This window comes from Dasypus novemcinctus, chromosome 3, assembly GCF_030445035.2.
Source record: "Dasypus novemcinctus isolate mDasNov1 chromosome 3, mDasNov1.1.hap2, whole genome shotgun sequence".
Taxonomy (NCBI): Eukaryota; Metazoa; Chordata; class Mammalia; order Cingulata; family Dasypodidae; genus Dasypus; species Dasypus novemcinctus.
This window is the reverse complement of record NC_080675.1, coordinates 139884955-139901320: the sequence shown is the minus strand read 5'-3', so window position 1 is coordinate 139901320 and position 16366 is coordinate 139884955. Positions and strand designations below refer to the sequence as shown.

The 16366-nt window shown below is 37.5% G+C and overlaps 1 protein-coding gene across 6 annotated transcripts in view; it reads left to right on the top strand.

The window, feature by feature from the left end:
* Positions 1-15594, top strand: part of DPP8 (dipeptidyl peptidase 8) — a 66877-nt gene extending 51283 nt beyond the window's left edge. For 3 of the 6 annotated variants that reach the window (XM_071214244.1, XM_023587270.2, XM_058294355.1), the window contains 4 exons: positions 871-1023; positions 7113-7255; positions 7756-7867; positions 11383-15594. In XM_071214244.1, coding sequence (XP_071070345.1) covers positions 871-1023; positions 7113-7255; positions 7756-7867; positions 11383-11505 — 531 coding nt within the window. In that variant the 3' untranslated portion in view covers positions 11506-15594. Of the gene's footprint in view, positions 1-103; positions 291-870; positions 1024-7112; positions 7256-7755; positions 7868-11382 lie in introns of those variants that run through there. The other 3 variants (XM_071214245.1, XM_071214247.1, XM_071214246.1) reach the window with 3 other exon arrangements.
* The last annotated feature ends 772 nt before the right edge of the window (positions 15595-16366 follow it).

Below are 16366 nucleotides of genomic sequence, written 5' to 3'. Positions count from 1 at the left end.
TGTACACTGGTGAGAGGAATAATTGAGATTTGTTCTGTCCTCTGTGAAGAGGGAAACCAACTGGTTAGTACCTTCCTTGTGACAAGCCTCTTTCTCTCTACAGGAAGCTTTAAATGCTACCTTTTAGAGATGCCCCATGTCCTTTCTGCTGCTTTGGGAAATGATGAGAATCCGATGTTCCTTTTGCACAGTAAGGCAATTACTGTGTCTGCCAGTGTATTGGACATGCTGAATAAGACATGGGGATTTTCTCCCACAGCCAGTTCTTTGACCTTATGTTGTATTCTCATGTAAGTTTTTGTTTTGTTTTGTTTTGTTTTAGGCTCAGTTGAGTGAGATTGTGTGCACTGGCAGGCCTAATAATATAGACTTGGTGGTAGTGGTAGGAATTAGGACACAATAGGACTTTAAAGAAATAGTATGAGGAATGTGTTGGGGAAATAGGAGAGGGTTTCATAACTGATTCCCTCTGCTTTATTGCACTACATATTAAAATGGAGAAGGAAAATTTGTCAGTCTTTTTTGTTTTGGGGTATGGGAAGGCTTGTTACAAGGAAGTTGTTGACTTCTTAGCAGACAACAGAACAAATGGAAATGATTACAGCATGGGACTATTTGTGTATCAGTAGGAAAGAACTTTATGACCAAGGGGTAACTAAACCCAAGTACAGGCTAGCAATAAGAGGTATGGACCCCTATCTCTGAATAGATTTTTTAAATTGTTCTTTGGGCAAGCAAATCTCAATTGATAATGAATTCCAGTCTAAAAAAATTACAAATATTTTTAGCAAAAACATCAGCTTTATAAGCACTCTTATGATGAGAATTTTATTGATTGGGATCAGTGAAATGTTCTCCTTTTTTTGACAGGGTCAAATAGAAATAGACGATCAGGTGGAAGGACTCCAATACCTAGCTTCTCGGTATGATTTCATTGATCTAGATCGTGTAGGCATCCATGGCTGGTCCTATGGAGGATACCTCTCCCTAATGGCATTAATGCAGAGGTCAGATATCTTCAGGGTATGTGACTTCCTATTGTATTTATTTTGTGACGAGAGTAGAATTTTCTGTAAATTATGAGGATATGAGAAAATGCCTATTTTATAAAGGTTTAAAGAGTTGTTAATATTATGAATGTTAGGATTTATGTGTTTAGTGGCCATGTGTGAGTGATATACACACACATACACACATACACATAACATTTGTCAACTTGATGACCAGTTCTTGGCTTTTTGTAGACCTATTAGACCTATACCAAAGATTATCAGAGATAGTGGTGATTAGTAAAACATACATCCTTAAATATTGTAATTACTTGTTCACTTGTTAGACTGCAAATTCTGAGTGCAGTGACTTGTCTGCCCCATATACTTATGTGTCCTCAGCAGTCAGGCACACTGTTTGGCACATAATAGGCTCTAATAAATCTATATTGAATGAATAAATTATTAAGTATATAAATAATGGTTACAATTATGTAAACAGAAAAATATACTAGAAGAGGGAAGCAGATGTGACTCAAGCAGTTGGGCACCCACATCCCACATAGGAGGTCCCAGGTTTAGTTCCTCGTGCCTCCTAAAGAAGATGAACTAATGCAGTGGGCTGACACAATGAGCAGGGGGAGCAGATGTGGCTCAAGTGGTTGGGCACCCACCTCCTACGTGGGAGGTCCCAGGTTCAGTTCCCAGTGCCTCCTAAGAAAAGAATACAAATAGAAACAACAAGTGGACAAACAAGCATACAACAAGTGAAAACAATGAGCAGACAGACGAGGGGGAACCATCAGAATTTAAAAAAAAAAAAAAATACAGAGGTAGCAGATGTGGCTCAAGTGATTGAGCTCCCATCTACCCAGGTTTGGTTCCTGGTACCTCCTAAAAAAGATGAGCAAGACAGCAAGCTGATGTGATGGGCTGGTGCGGTGAGCTGACACTGCAAGATGAAGCAAAAATGCACAAGGAGGAAAACATAATTGAGAGACCCAACAAAGCAGGGAGTGGAGGTAACTCAAGCCATCAGGTGCCTCCCTGCCACATGGGAGGTCTTGGACTCAGATCCCGGTGCCTCCTAAGAAAAAAAAAAAATGAACAGACATAGCAAGTACAAACAATGGTAAAATTTTAAAAAAATATATGCATATATATACTAGAAGAAAATACATAAAGAAGCCAACAATTAAGGGAGAGAGAATTATGAGTAGTTGTTTTCCTATTTTATTATTCTAATAACATGACTTTTACATTGAAAAGTCATGTGAAATAAGAGTAAAAATAATAGGGTTTTTGTTCCCATGTGTATATTCAATAACCTTTATTTATAATTACCACAAAATGAACTCTGAAAACTGCCATAATTTTCCCAGGCTCGTAGCAGCTGAGAAAATAATAAGAATCTTTAAATCTAAAACTGTAGGGAAGCTTTAAAATGAAGCAACATTTTAGTACTTAGATATGTAGTTCATTCATTGTTTTATTTTCTGTAGGGCCAAAAGAGGCTAAAAAAAGAAATAACTGGCTGCTTTTCTCATTTAAAACTGATACTTCTCACTTTTTTTTTTTTCAGTATAGCAGGAAAGTGTTTATACTGAGCCATTCATATACTCCAGTTCAGTCTCCCCTTTTAACAAAAGGTGCCTACGTTTGAAAGTCAGCTAACCCAGGTTAAGGATATGATATGCAGCACACCCATAGAACAAGAATAAAATTCTTGGCCTTGGCCTTGGTACTTTACTTTGATTTTCAGAATTGTCTGAGACCGTGTATGCCCCAGTCATGGAGCTAAAGCCTAGGGATAATTTCAGCCTATAAATTTGCAGTTGATAATTGTCATTGCTATCTATCTGTAATGGTTAAGTACATGTGTCACCTTGGCTAGGTTATGGTGTCCAGTTGTTTGGTCAAGCAAGCACTGGCCTGATGGTTACTGTAAGGGTATTTGGTGGATTAGACAGTTGACTGCAGCATCAATGGCTGATTACATCTACAATCAACAAAGAAGATTGCCTTCAGCAATGAGAGAAGTCTTATCTAATCAGTTGAAGGTCTTAAAGGGAGAAATGATGATTTTAGCAGACAGAAAGAATTCCTATCTCTCCTTCAGTCAGCCAGCCATTCTCCTGGGGAATTCATCAAAACCTTCATTGGAGTTCCTGGCTTGTGGCCTGCCCTACAGAATTCAGACTTGCCATTCCCCGTGGTCCCATGAGCCAATTCCTATAATAAATCTCATAATATTTATGTGTTTGTATCCTGTCTGTTCTGTTTGCCTGGAGAGATTTGACTAATACAGATTTTGGTACCAAGAGTGGTTCTTGAGAAATAGAATCTTAAGGATGAAATTTCTGAATTGGCTCTAGGATATTTGGAATTAGTTCTCTAATCTCATTAGATTAAAAGCCACTAATGATTCTATTTCCAGTGATCAACATGGCATTGCTAGTCCATAGTGTGATTTGGCAATAGAGATATGCAGAATACGACTATTAGGTACTGCAGCTCAGATGCTTTTAAGAAATAGGTTTTGGGTGACAGTGTATTTGTTACCTTACCAGAGTTTTATGGAGTTAAAAAAGTGTGATGATGTTGACTAGCTGTTCCTAAAAAGAAAGGGATAAGCTCAAAGTGTTAAATTCCCAGCTCAAGTGCCACATGAAGGACATGAAAGTTTCTTTGTGCCCTGAAAGAAACACTTTCTTGTAACTGCAGACTTTAATTCTGAAAACCAGACTCAGTATCTCATTGTGCAAGTGACCAAATTGCAATCTAATTTGGATTTTCAACCTTGTAGGCTGTCTGCTGTTAAAGTAAGGGCATTAATTGAGAAGGAATGATATCCTGAACATTGGAATGGGGACATATGGGCTGATAATGGTGATATTGGGGACCTTGAAACCATAGATTCTCTTGAGTCTTCTTTGTCAGATAAACCTATGAAAGGTCTGTCCTGAGAAATCAGCCATCCACTTCCACCTGAAGAGATCAACCCTGCTATGCTTCTGTGAGGAAACAGCCTTCACACCTCCATCTAAAGAGCTTAACTCTGTTTCACCAGATGAAAGTAGTGGAATGCCTTGAAGTAGCTGACTTGCAAGGCACTGCTAATTCTTCTCATGACCCACTCCCACCACCTCTCTTTTCTTCCAGGCCTGTAATTAGACTGAAGTCCCAACAGGTATTGAAAGGTGAAGTACAAAGTGTGGCCCATGAGGAGGTGCACTACACTTCAGAAGAACTGCATGATTTTTCCAATTTGTGTAGATAAATCAGGTGATTGTTTGTGGTAATGGATACTAAGGGGATAATAGTGGAAGGAACATAAAGTTGAATCAGGCTGAATTTATTGATATGGGCCCACTATGGGCAGAAACGCTCAAGGCGTTAGAAAGGGTTCTAACAATTCGTTTGGGTGGTTGACTGTAGCATGGTCCAAAAGGTGACCTACATTTCCTGAAGGTGAAATACCAGAACTGCCCTGATTCAATGTAGATGAGAGGGTTCAAAGGTTTAAAGAGATTAGAATATTAATTAGAGTATATCATTTAAGACCTGCTTACCTACTCCAGGAATGTCTGGAAGACACACCTTCCACCAGGACTATGAGAAATAAATTTGTAAGAGCAGCTCCATTATCCCTGAAGAACTCTGGTCGCTCTTCTTTGTAGGTCAGATATTACCATGGGAACTATTACCACTCAACTTGGTTTCTTAAACACAGTGGGGATGATTGGATCCCAGTTGGCAGGAACCAAGTGGCAGCACATAATCACCAAAGGCAAGGTGGGTATGGCTACCATAATGGACAAAGAGTCAAAGCAGTAATCAGAGTAATCTGTTAGCAAGAGACCGACATCTGTCCTTGATATGACACCATTCCCTGGGATCATCTGTCTGAAGGTTGATTACATTGGACTGCTTCCATCATGAAAGGGACAATGTTTCGTACTTACTGGAACAGACATACTCCAGATACAGATTTGTCTTCCCTGCAGTGCTTCTGTCAAACTATCATCCATGGATATACAGAATGCCTTTTTCACTGCCATGGTATTCCACATAGCATTGCTTCTGATCAAGGAACCCACTGCATAGCAAATGAAGTGTGGGAATGGTCAATACACGTGGAATTCATTGGTCCTACCACCTTCCTCATGATTCTGAAGCAACTAGATTGATAAAAATGGTGGACTGGGCTTTGGTAGACTCAATGACAGCAGCAGTTGGCTGGCAATACCTTGCAGGGCTAGGGCAGAGTTCTCCAGGAGGCTATATGTGCTCTAAATCAGCATCCACCATATGGTGCTGTTTCTCCTGTAGCCAGGATTTATAAGTCCACAAATCAAGGGTAGAAATGGGAGTGGCACACCACTCACTATTATCCTTTGCGGTCCACTAGAAAAATTGTTGCTTCCTATCCCAACGGCCTTAAGCTCTGCTGATCTATAGGTCTTAGTTCCGAAAGGAGGAATGCTACCACCAGGAGACAAAACATTGATTCTGTTGAACTGAAAGTTAAGACTGCCACTGGCCCCTTGGGGCTTCTCATGCCTCTGAATCAACAGAGAAGTGAATTACTATACTGGCTGGGATGATTGATCCTGACTGTTAAGGGGAAATGCCTGATATTATACAATGGAGTTAAAGAAGAATTTGCCTGGAATATAGAAGATCCCATAGGGCTTCTCTTAATACTAGCATGCCCTGTGGTTAAAGTCAGTGGAAAACTGCAACAACCCAATCCAGGCAGGACTACCAATGACCCAGGAACTTGAAGAATGAAGGTTTGGGTCACCCCACCAGGAAAAAGAACCATGGCCAGCTGAGGTGCTTGCTGAGGGTAAAGGGAATATGGAATGGGTATTGGAAGAAGACAGTTAAATTGAAGCTACATCCATGTGACTGAGCAGTTGCAGAAATGAGGGCTATAATGGTTCTAAGTATTTCTTCCTTATTTTGCTATGAATATGTTTATACACACACACACAGACACACACACACACACAAAGCAAATATTGTATTCTATCTTTTCCTCTTATAACAAGTTGTATTAACTTTATATCTTAGTATTTAAGTTGCAGGATATCACGTTTAAGAGTGAATATTAGGGAAACGGATGTGGTTCAAGTGATTTGGCTCCCATCTACCACATGGGAAGTCCAGGGTGTGATTCCCGGCATTCCTAGTGAAGGCAAGCTGGCCCGATTAGAGAGCTGGTGCAGCAAGATGCCTGAACAAAGAGAGACACAGAGGAGAGACAATAAGAGACAAAGCAGACCAGAGAACTGAGGTGGTGCAAGAGATTGCGCACCTCTTTCCCACTCCAGAAAGTCCCAGGATTGGTTCCCAGTGCCACCTAAAGAGAAGACAAGCAGACCAAAGGAACACACAGCGAACAGATATAGAGAGCAGACAGTGAGGGGTTGTGGGCAGGGGATAAATAAATCTTTTTTAAAAAGCGTGACTGTTCCCTGAGGGCTTGCATTCTTTTCTGGGGAAAGGGTTAGTGTTTTTGCAGTTGTAAGCAGAACAGCTGAATTATGTTAGGCAAAAGTGTGACTTACTGTTTTTATTTGGAGATTAAGTAAAGTTTAAGAGGTATATATGGGTAACTTAAATTCAAGGTACTTAACTTGGCTAGGTTATGGTGTCCAGTTGTTTGTTCAAGCAAGCACTGGCCTGATTGTTACTGTGATATTTTTGTGGATTTAAATGATGGCTAAGTTGGTTGCATCCATGACTGATTATATCTACAATTAACAAAGGAGATTGCCTTCAGCAACAAGAGAAGTTTCATCCAGTCAGTTGAAGGCCTTAAAGAAAGAGCTGTTGATTTCAGCAGTCAGAAAGAATAATTTCTGTCTCTACTTCAGTCAGCCAGCTTCTGGGGAATTCATCAAAACCTTCATTGGAGTTCCCCAGCTCACAGCCTGCCCTACAAAATTCAGACTTGTCAATCCCAACGTTGTGTGAGCCAATTCTTTTAAGAAATCTCATAATATTTATGTATTTATAAATACGGATATCCTGTCTTCTTTTTCTCTGGGAAACCCTGACTAATACACCATCCTCTTCTGAACCACATTTGACTTTTGTTGTTGGCTTATGCAGGTTGCGATTGCTGGGGCCCCAGTCACTCTGTGGATCTTCTATGATACAGGATACACGGAGCGTTACATGGGTCACCCTGACCAGAATGAACAGGGCTATTACTTAGGATCTGTGGCCATGCAAGCAGAAAAATTCCCTTCTGAGTAAGTTCAAGCTTTAAAATTTAGATTATAAATTTTTAAATTGTATTTTTAAAAGTTGTCTTTAATAATAATGAAAACTACAAATTCTGAAAAGTCAATATAGAATAGTAAACTGGCATGGCTTAATTACAGGCCAGTTTATGTATAGTTTGTTTGTTTATAAGTTATATTTGAAGCAATGGTTTGTGCTGAAAGAAATATATAACATTTCAAGATGGAAAAAAAACATTTCTCCTTAAATATATGCAAAAACATGATTTTTTTTCCCCTAGGAATGTACTATAATTATTGATGTGTGCTAATATCTTAATAAGAATTGAGCACATGATCTTTTTATATTTTTAATCTGTCATTACATCTAGAATCTGGTTAATATTGTACATGTTGAATCCTTATTCTAACATTGCAGTATAAGCATGTTAGCTAGTTAAGGGTAATTAGTTTGAATGATTTAAGTCCCAAATACTCTGCCTAATCCTCTGATGTTTCCATTTCTCCAGACCAAATCGTTTATTACTCTTACATGGGTTCTTGGATGAGAATGTCCATTTTGCACACACCAGTATATTACTGAGTTTTTTAGTGAGGGCTGGAAAACCATATGATTTACAGGTGAGTTATTCTACATTTTCTAATTAAATGAATTAGTAATTAGTGATTGGTTACTTTAAATCTAAGAAACTATGGAATGGAATAAAGCCACACTTTCAGCCATGGCCACCCTCTGCTTAAGAGAACTTGTAGTAGTAGATGCAGTCAGTAGTGCCTCTAACTAGATAAAATTTCAGATTTTATTGAAGTCAGGCTGAAAAACTGGCCTTTTTGATTATGACTTGTGTATCTCTATCTGCTTTCACAATTATAAGATGATAGGGAGCCATTCACTTTTCTCCTTTGCTCTTTTTCCCTTTGAAGGGTGAAGAAGTGCTATTTGATTTCATTGTTGTAAAAGGATATTTAGGACTTATTACATGGTCTTTTCATTTTCTCCCTTTTATGCTGGTATTGAAGCAGAAACAAGCAAAGTAACCTCTTCCATTGCTCCATTACTCAAAATAAGTTTTTTGTTTTGTTTGTTTTTGTTTTTTGGGGGGGGTGCTGGGGATCAAAGTCAGGACCTCATACATGGGAATCAGGCACTCAACCACTTGAGCAATATCTACTCCCCTCAAAATAAGTTTTTAAGAGAAACTGTTCCCCCACACATACACATTTTCCTCCTTTCTACTCCTTATACATATAATGGGCCCATAAGAAATGAAAAATATTCATTTTCCTTTTTTATATTTTAGTGGACATTTATATAAATAAACTATGAGATCTTCATCTCTTAACAGCAGTTGTCAAACTTTATACTCTTAAACATTTAGAAATTATTGAGGATCCTAGAAATCTTGTTTATGTGGGCTATGTCTATCAATATTTATCATATTAAATATTGAAACTAAAAAAAGTTTTAGTTTCGAATTCATTGTAAACTAACAATAAATCATTATATGTTTAAATAACATTTTTTTCATTATATGTTATAAATAACATTTTTTTATGGATATAAAATCATCTACATTCTCCAAAACAAAACAAAAAAATAACCTGAGAAAAGTAGCATTATTTTTCATTTTTGCAAATCCCTTTAATGTCTGACTCAATAAAAAAGACACCTGAATTCAGACATTCAGAATCTCATTTCTGCTATGCATTCAATCTCTTCTGCATTCAGTGTTGTTTTTGGTTAGTGGATGAAGAGAATTTGACCTCATAAATTATGTAGTTAAGAAAAAAAGGCGTAGTATTTTAGCTTTTTCAGGTAATTGTGGATATTTTTCTTTGGTACTATATCAAAACTTGATAAGTGGTTGCTTCTTAAAGGTTAGCTGTAGTGTGGAATCTGAAACCATATCAATGAACTTATGCTCTGCTACAAGAAAATCCAAGGATCTTGTATTTCAAATGGATCTTTTGCTCTTTGGTAATTTGGAAAATGCTGATTCCCTGTTATGCTCATCTTTCAAATGTTGGCTTAGTTCATTACATGGTTTTTAAAAAACATATACATTAATATTACCACTAATCATATCAGAAAAGCCTCTTAAATACTAGGAAGCTCATGAGATAATGGTGGCAGATGTAACTTTTCCAAAATCCTTATTTTTGCTCGGAAGTTCAAATTTTATCATTTGTAATAAATACTATCAGTGTTGTCACTTGGAATGACTAGCTCACTTCATTTTTTAAAAAATTTATTGTATTTTTTTTTTAAGATTTATTTTTTATTTTTTTCTCTCCCCTTCCCTGCCCCCCCCGCCCCCAGTTGTCTGCTTTCTGTGTCCATTCGCTGTGTGTTCTTCTGTGTCTGCTTTTATTATTGTCAGCGACACCCAGAATCTGTCTCTTTTTGTTGTGTCGTCTTGCTGTGTCGGCTCTCCGTGTGTGTGGCACCATTCCTGGGCAGGCTGCACTTTTTTCATGCTGGGTGGCTCTCCTTATGGGGCATACTCCTTGTGCTTGGGACTCCCCTACACAGGAGACACCCCTGCATGGCATGGCATGGCACTCCTTGCTTGCATCAGCACTGCACGTGGGCTAGCTCATCACACGGGTCAGGAGGCCCTGAATTTGAACCTTAGACCTCCCATGTGGTAGGCGGACGCCCTATCCATTGGGCCAAATCTGCTTCCCTATTGTATTTTAAAATAGACCTTTTTCTGGCAATTTTAGGTTTACAGAAAAATTGCACAGAAATTACAGAGATCCCATATACTCCTTCTCTTCATACACACTGTTTCACCTATTTAACATTTTGCATTAATGAGGTGGTACATTTGTTACATTGACGAACCAATATTGGTTCATTATTAACTAAAATCCGTAGCTTATGTTAGGTTCATTCTTTTTCTGTTGTACAGTTCTGTGGGTTTGGACAAACTTTCATTTGTTTTTGAGATTGTTTCCCAGATAACCAAATAACCATACCTAATTTATTTACTTTTTAATTGTATTTTTTAAAAAATACATAGATCACAAAAAATGTTACATTAAAAAATATAAGGCTTTCCCTTATATACCCCATACCCCACCCCCACACACTCCTCCCACATCAACAACCTCTTTCATCATTGTGGCACGTTCATTACATTTGGTGAATACATTTTGGAGTGCTGCTACACCGCATGGATTATAGTTTACACTCTTCCCCCAGTCCATTCACTGGGTTATGGCAAGATAAATAATGTCCAGCTTCTGTCCCTGTAATATCATTCAGGACAACTCCGAGTCCCAAAAAGGCCCCCACATCCACCTCTTCTTCCTTCTCCCTGCCCTCAGCATCTCCTGTGGCCACTGTCTCCACATCAATGATACAATTTCTTCCATTGCTAGAGTCACAATAGTTCTATTATAGAATACCAGTAAGTCCATTCTAATCCATATTTTATTTGTCTAGCCTGTGGACCCTGGGATGGTGATGTCCTTCATTCTTTCAAGTTAAAAAAGGAAGTTCATTTAAAAAGTGGCAGTTCAGATTATAACCCAGTTGTACAAGTGCTTATCCTTGAGACATCCATTGTACTTGAGTATGTAGCAGAAGAACTTGATGTATACTTCCAATTTTATCATTACAGAATATTAAAAGGCATTTACTCAAGGGCCACAATTTAATAAAGTTCTAACTTAATACTATATAGGTGAAACTGGCATTTTTCTTTTTTTTATCTCAAGTGCATGGTGGTGAAGAATACAGTGACTCCTAATACAGTTTAATGTCACTGCCTTGATTCATGCTAAGATGCTCGCAACTTTACTCATATTTTAGCAAACGTCTTAGTATTGTTCTGAAAATAGTTTTGATCTCAGCTATCCCCCTTGAAAGTGTTTCAAGAGACCCCCAGCAGTCTGCAGACCACACCTAGAAAACTGTTGGTCTACTTACAGATAAATCCTTCCGTAACCCTGATAGTATATAGACTTACAAGAAGAGAAAAGGGGCCTTTAGTTAGGACGTATATGTGTACTGTTTTGGAGAGGCTGTTCTCCATATTATTAATCCTGTTGCATATCTCTGGGAAACTTTGGAAGGAAATGTATTATTAAATTCTTATTTTTTGTATTTTGATGTTTTTGTCGTTAAGATCTACCCTCAGGAGAGACACAGCATAAGAGTTCCTGAATCCGGAGAACATTATGAACTGCATCTTTTGCACTACCTTCAAGAAAATCTTGGATCACGTATTGCTGCTTTGAAAGTGATATAATTTTGACCTGTGTAGAACTCTTGTATACACTGGCTGCTTAACCAAATGAGGAAGTTTAATCAACATAGAACATAGAATTCATCATCACATTTTGGTACCTGCCATGTAACATCTGAAAGCAAATTTGGTGCCATGCAGGTGTCTACACCTTGTGGATAGTAATCTAATACCTTAACCATACACATACAAAATTGAAGGACATGTTTTTTAAGAGACCCAGCAGTACCATGAGCATTACTGAAAGAAATCAGGCATTAGAACTACATATCCGTACTACCCTATTTTCACTTTTAAAAGCATTATAAACCTCATGGATTTAATTAGTGTATTTTTACAGTATATTTCTGAGTTTGTTAAAATATGATAATAGTGATTGGTTTGGTTCATTTCCAGAATATCTTGACTAGTTTACAGGTTTGATAGCACTTAAATGTAATTGAATCACTTATGCTTCATTGCTTGGGATGTATCCAGCATGTTATAAACTAATCACTATTAAACCTATGACTTAACCAGTCATTAATGATTTTCAAGAATAATTTAGTGGCCTCCTAAAAATACTTATTCTGGTTCATGCCAGCTCTGACCAGTTTTTAGCCAATTTAAACTGTACCTAGTATAAACAGTTCTCATTTTTCTTTGATGATATGACAGTGTGGGTTTTTCCTTTCGCATAAAGGCAAGTAATTGTATATGTAGCATGGATTTAATTAGTCTTATGATAATTGATAATTAAAGGCAGAAAAATTTTTATCAAATGATTAGAACTTAAATATCTGCAGGCAGTTTTTTCCTTTAGGAGAAAAGAAAAAAAATTCACATTTACTTGTATTCTTCAGAAAAGTTAGTGGTGCCAGTTTCCATTCGGTATTTCCTTATTAAAATGTCCTAGCGTTTTAAGGAGGTGGACAGGAATTGCATTGTGGTGGGGAATAACAGGGAGGAGAGGCAGCAGAGGTCTGCTTAAGAACTAAGCAGAAGTACAGTTTTACTAAAAAAACTCTTGAAAAAGGTTTAGGAAGTGAAAATTAACTCCTAGAATGTTAGTTAAGGAAACCAGAATTAAGAAATCACCCTTGCCAACAGAGCTGTAGACTAACTTTATTCAGGGAAGGAAAAGTTAGAGTTACTTTCATAATTTAAATTTTTAAAAATTCTTAAGTTTGGAAACCTTACAAATCTAAATTTTATTTTAAAAGTATTTGACATAAAGCACTATTTAGATACTAAAATAACAAGGTTTCCAGATGACCTCTTTATCATAAGCTGATGCCGGCAAACCATGGCTCTCTTTTTCAGTGTTCAAAGCCTATAACCAATTTTCTTGAACGGCCATAACATTTTACTGGTTTAGCCTAGCACTTGGCTATTAAGAGAGCTCGTAGACTTTTAGGTATTGATTGGGATCTCTGCTTGGAGACCAGGGTGCTAAAAGCCAGTGGCAGGGAAGGCATCAATGGTTTTGACCCTTTTTATCAAAAACCTCAGTGTTTCAAAAGTTGTTACCAGCACTTTTAAACAATAGTCCAAGAAAAATCACTATTCTCACCACTACAGAGAGAGTAGACTATCTCTATAGAAAATACAGCTTCCATTAGTCAGTATGGTGATTGTTGTGTCAGAGGTGGATTTCATCCTGGGGCCAAGTGGGAGGTGTGGGGAGCCCAGAAATGGCACGGTGACCTGGGAATTCTGCCCTGGGGAAGGAGATTGAATTTTGCTGTTTGTGTATTTATACTGTATCATAGGTACCACATTTTTCCTTACTGTTTGTATATGTATTAATTTTCATGTTTTATGATATTTTCCCATGCCAAGATTTGTTTGTATTATTTCAATGTTAAATTAAATTGATTTGGGTAACTTTTTTTCCTGAAGAAAATGTTTTCCCCTGTTATTTAAATATTATATCTGACTTTTGAACATGTTTTTTTTTTTTTTTAATTTTGGATTAGGCTTCCAAGGTTCTATTCTTTCAGTGTATTGCATGCAAAGTAGAAATGGCACACAGTGGCTTTAGGCAGCTACTCATTTGAAACCTCTTACCCATCAAGGCTGTTTCTTTGAAATGTCATCTCTTACTTTACCAAAACAAACCTTAGAGAACCTTACATGCTCTTGAATTCACAGGTATTTTCCTTTTGCATATTACCTTCGCCTTTCCTCTTAGCAACTTTCCTTCCTCCATTACAAGGAATACTTTCTGTATTCCTGGTCATGTAAATGCCTGGTCATGTAAATGCCACCCTGTTCTTGAGGAGAAAAAATACCTGACTGAATTCACTTATAGGAAGATAGCTTGACTGAATTTGCTTTTTACAACAGATGTGGAAAAATACCACAGTCAATTCAAGTGATAAGTAGAAATTCCACTAAAACTGCTTGTACCCAGACTCTGGGTAACATTAAGGCAAGAGTATAGACAACAATTTTTGTGAGAGCCAAAAAGCACTAAGTTGAGCAACAAAATGAGATTTTGCAGGCTAGATAAACGGGTGCACTTAACCACTAAGAGATAGTTACTTGAGTACTGAAGAGCAGTGAATCTCAAAATCTAAGATTGACCTGGGATGCTACAGAGTCTTGAACCTCACTTTTAAAAATTTGGGTTCCGTTTGTTTGGGTGGAGACCAGGAATCTTCGTATCTAACAAGCTTTTCAGGTGATTCTAAAGCAAGTTTTCTCTGGACAGCTTTAATTAGCTTCAGTAGAGAACGAAGTTGAGTTAAGAAATAATAGGTGATTTTTACCCTGGATTGATTTACAAGAACCTAAAACAGCTGCTTCATTCTATGTTGACTCTGAAAGAAGCAAGAGGTATAGTTAATTAACTTTGTACCCACTTTGTTTGGAGAGTCATTTTGGAAAGATGGTTTTCCTTCTCTGTCATTGCTGGCTCTTTTCCAAAGCCTCACACAAATGAAAAGAGGATGAAGTCACAATGCATGCATTACCTTTTAAAAGAATGAGATAGAGGTATTAAAAGGATGCTCACTTTGTTTACTATTTGTTTTATTCCTTACAAAAGGTGTATCCTACCTCTGTAACATCATTCCCTCTTTAGATGGAATTATTCTTGTAAAATAGATCTCTCATTATTATAGAATTAAAAAGTTGTCAAGCTGGAATAAATCTTTGATATAATCTAATCTAATGTACTCATTTGGTAAAAGGGGAACCTGCATACTAGTGAGGAGATATTCCCTTGGCCATATAGCCAGTTAGTGTTCACTTGGTACTAGACTCCGTCCAGATGACTCACTTATGGTAGTTAAATGATACAGAGAAAAGGCAAAATTTTAAAGAAGTATTTATTAATATATTCCTATAAAACATTTTAAAGGTAATTGCATTAAAAATGGTTAATTTTTCCATTCTGAAGTAAATGCTAAGCATGTTTATTAATAAAGCAGTACTTACAATTAGTATATGACATTCTGAAGTTAATTAAAGCCGTTACACTAAATGCTTCTTCCCTTGGTATAGTAGGGGATTTGGGGCTTGAAATACAGAGCAGAATGTTTGCTTAAGTAGAATGCTTGAGAGCCCATCTTACAGGTATTTGAGGTAAGAAAAGAGACATGGCCATATCTAAGCTAAGCTCTGTAAGGTGGGTGTCCATTCCCAGCAGACATAAAGGAATAAGGAAACTTCCTTGACTCATGCCTTCCCTACCCCACCCACCTTCGCCTATCTGTTTTGCAGCCTAAAACAGAGAGATAGGTTAGTGCAAGGGGCTGGCTCCTGTTTTATTTTGTCAGGAAACCGCTCTAGGTAATCATTTCAGAAGTCCCTCAGAGAGAAAAGATAGTGCTTTTTGTTTGTTTGTTTGTTTGTTTTTAAATAATCCAAATACAAATTTTTCTTGTATTCAGCACAATTGGAATTCAGGTCTTTAATTTTAGAACATTAAGTGCCTGCCATTTCAAGCATTGACTTGTATAAAAAGAATTGCATGTCTCACTTCAGTAAGTTTATGGGTTTTCTCATTTTCAGCTACATGGCTTTTAATCATGTAAAGTGAAACATTTAGTTTTGTTGCATTTTATTACAGGTTCTTTGTTGCAATAAAGATGCTGCTAAAATTAATTGATTTAAATGTTCCTTTTTCCCTCCTCTCCCCACATAAATAATCTTTCCTTCATTATAGGTAACTGTGGAGTGACTAGCACCTGAACAAAGTAACACACTTACAGTGGAAAAGGGACAGTGCAGGGCGAGGGATTACATCATATTACAGTAAGCGAAAACGCATTCACACCACACATGGGCAGTGTGCAGAGAGCTTCTTTGTACTGCAAGTGACTCCCTAACAACCAGCAGTTGGTACTGCAAGGACAGGTGGTGCTTGGAGCCAGTGGTGAGCATAACCTGTAAACATGTAGGGGTCTGTTGGGGATGCCACTTTTCCCACCAGAATTCTTGGAGTTGATAGTGGTTTCTGCATACCCACCAGGAGATTTCCAAGCAGTTCAGTGTAATGCTTTTTCACAGATTTCTTTGGCAATTTTCTTGGTTTTTTCTGGCTGTATGAGTTAAAGAGGTGCAGAGGGGAAGAAGCAGATGAATTGGTAAAATTGGGTTCATCTGATAATCAGTCCAGAACAGAAACTTAATCTGGATTCTATATTCCTCTGAAATTGTAAGCAAAATACTGTGTGAATGAGTGGAGGTGCATTTTTCTGGGGAGAAGGGCTTTGGCTTTGATCAGATTCTCAAAGCAATTATGATTCTGAAAGAATCACTGCTGTATTGAGGGTTTCAAAATTTAAACTTGTATACAAAAATTATTGGGAATAAAAACGGTCTTTAAACAGGATGCTATAGACCAGCATTTCTTCCCCACCCCCACCCCATGTAC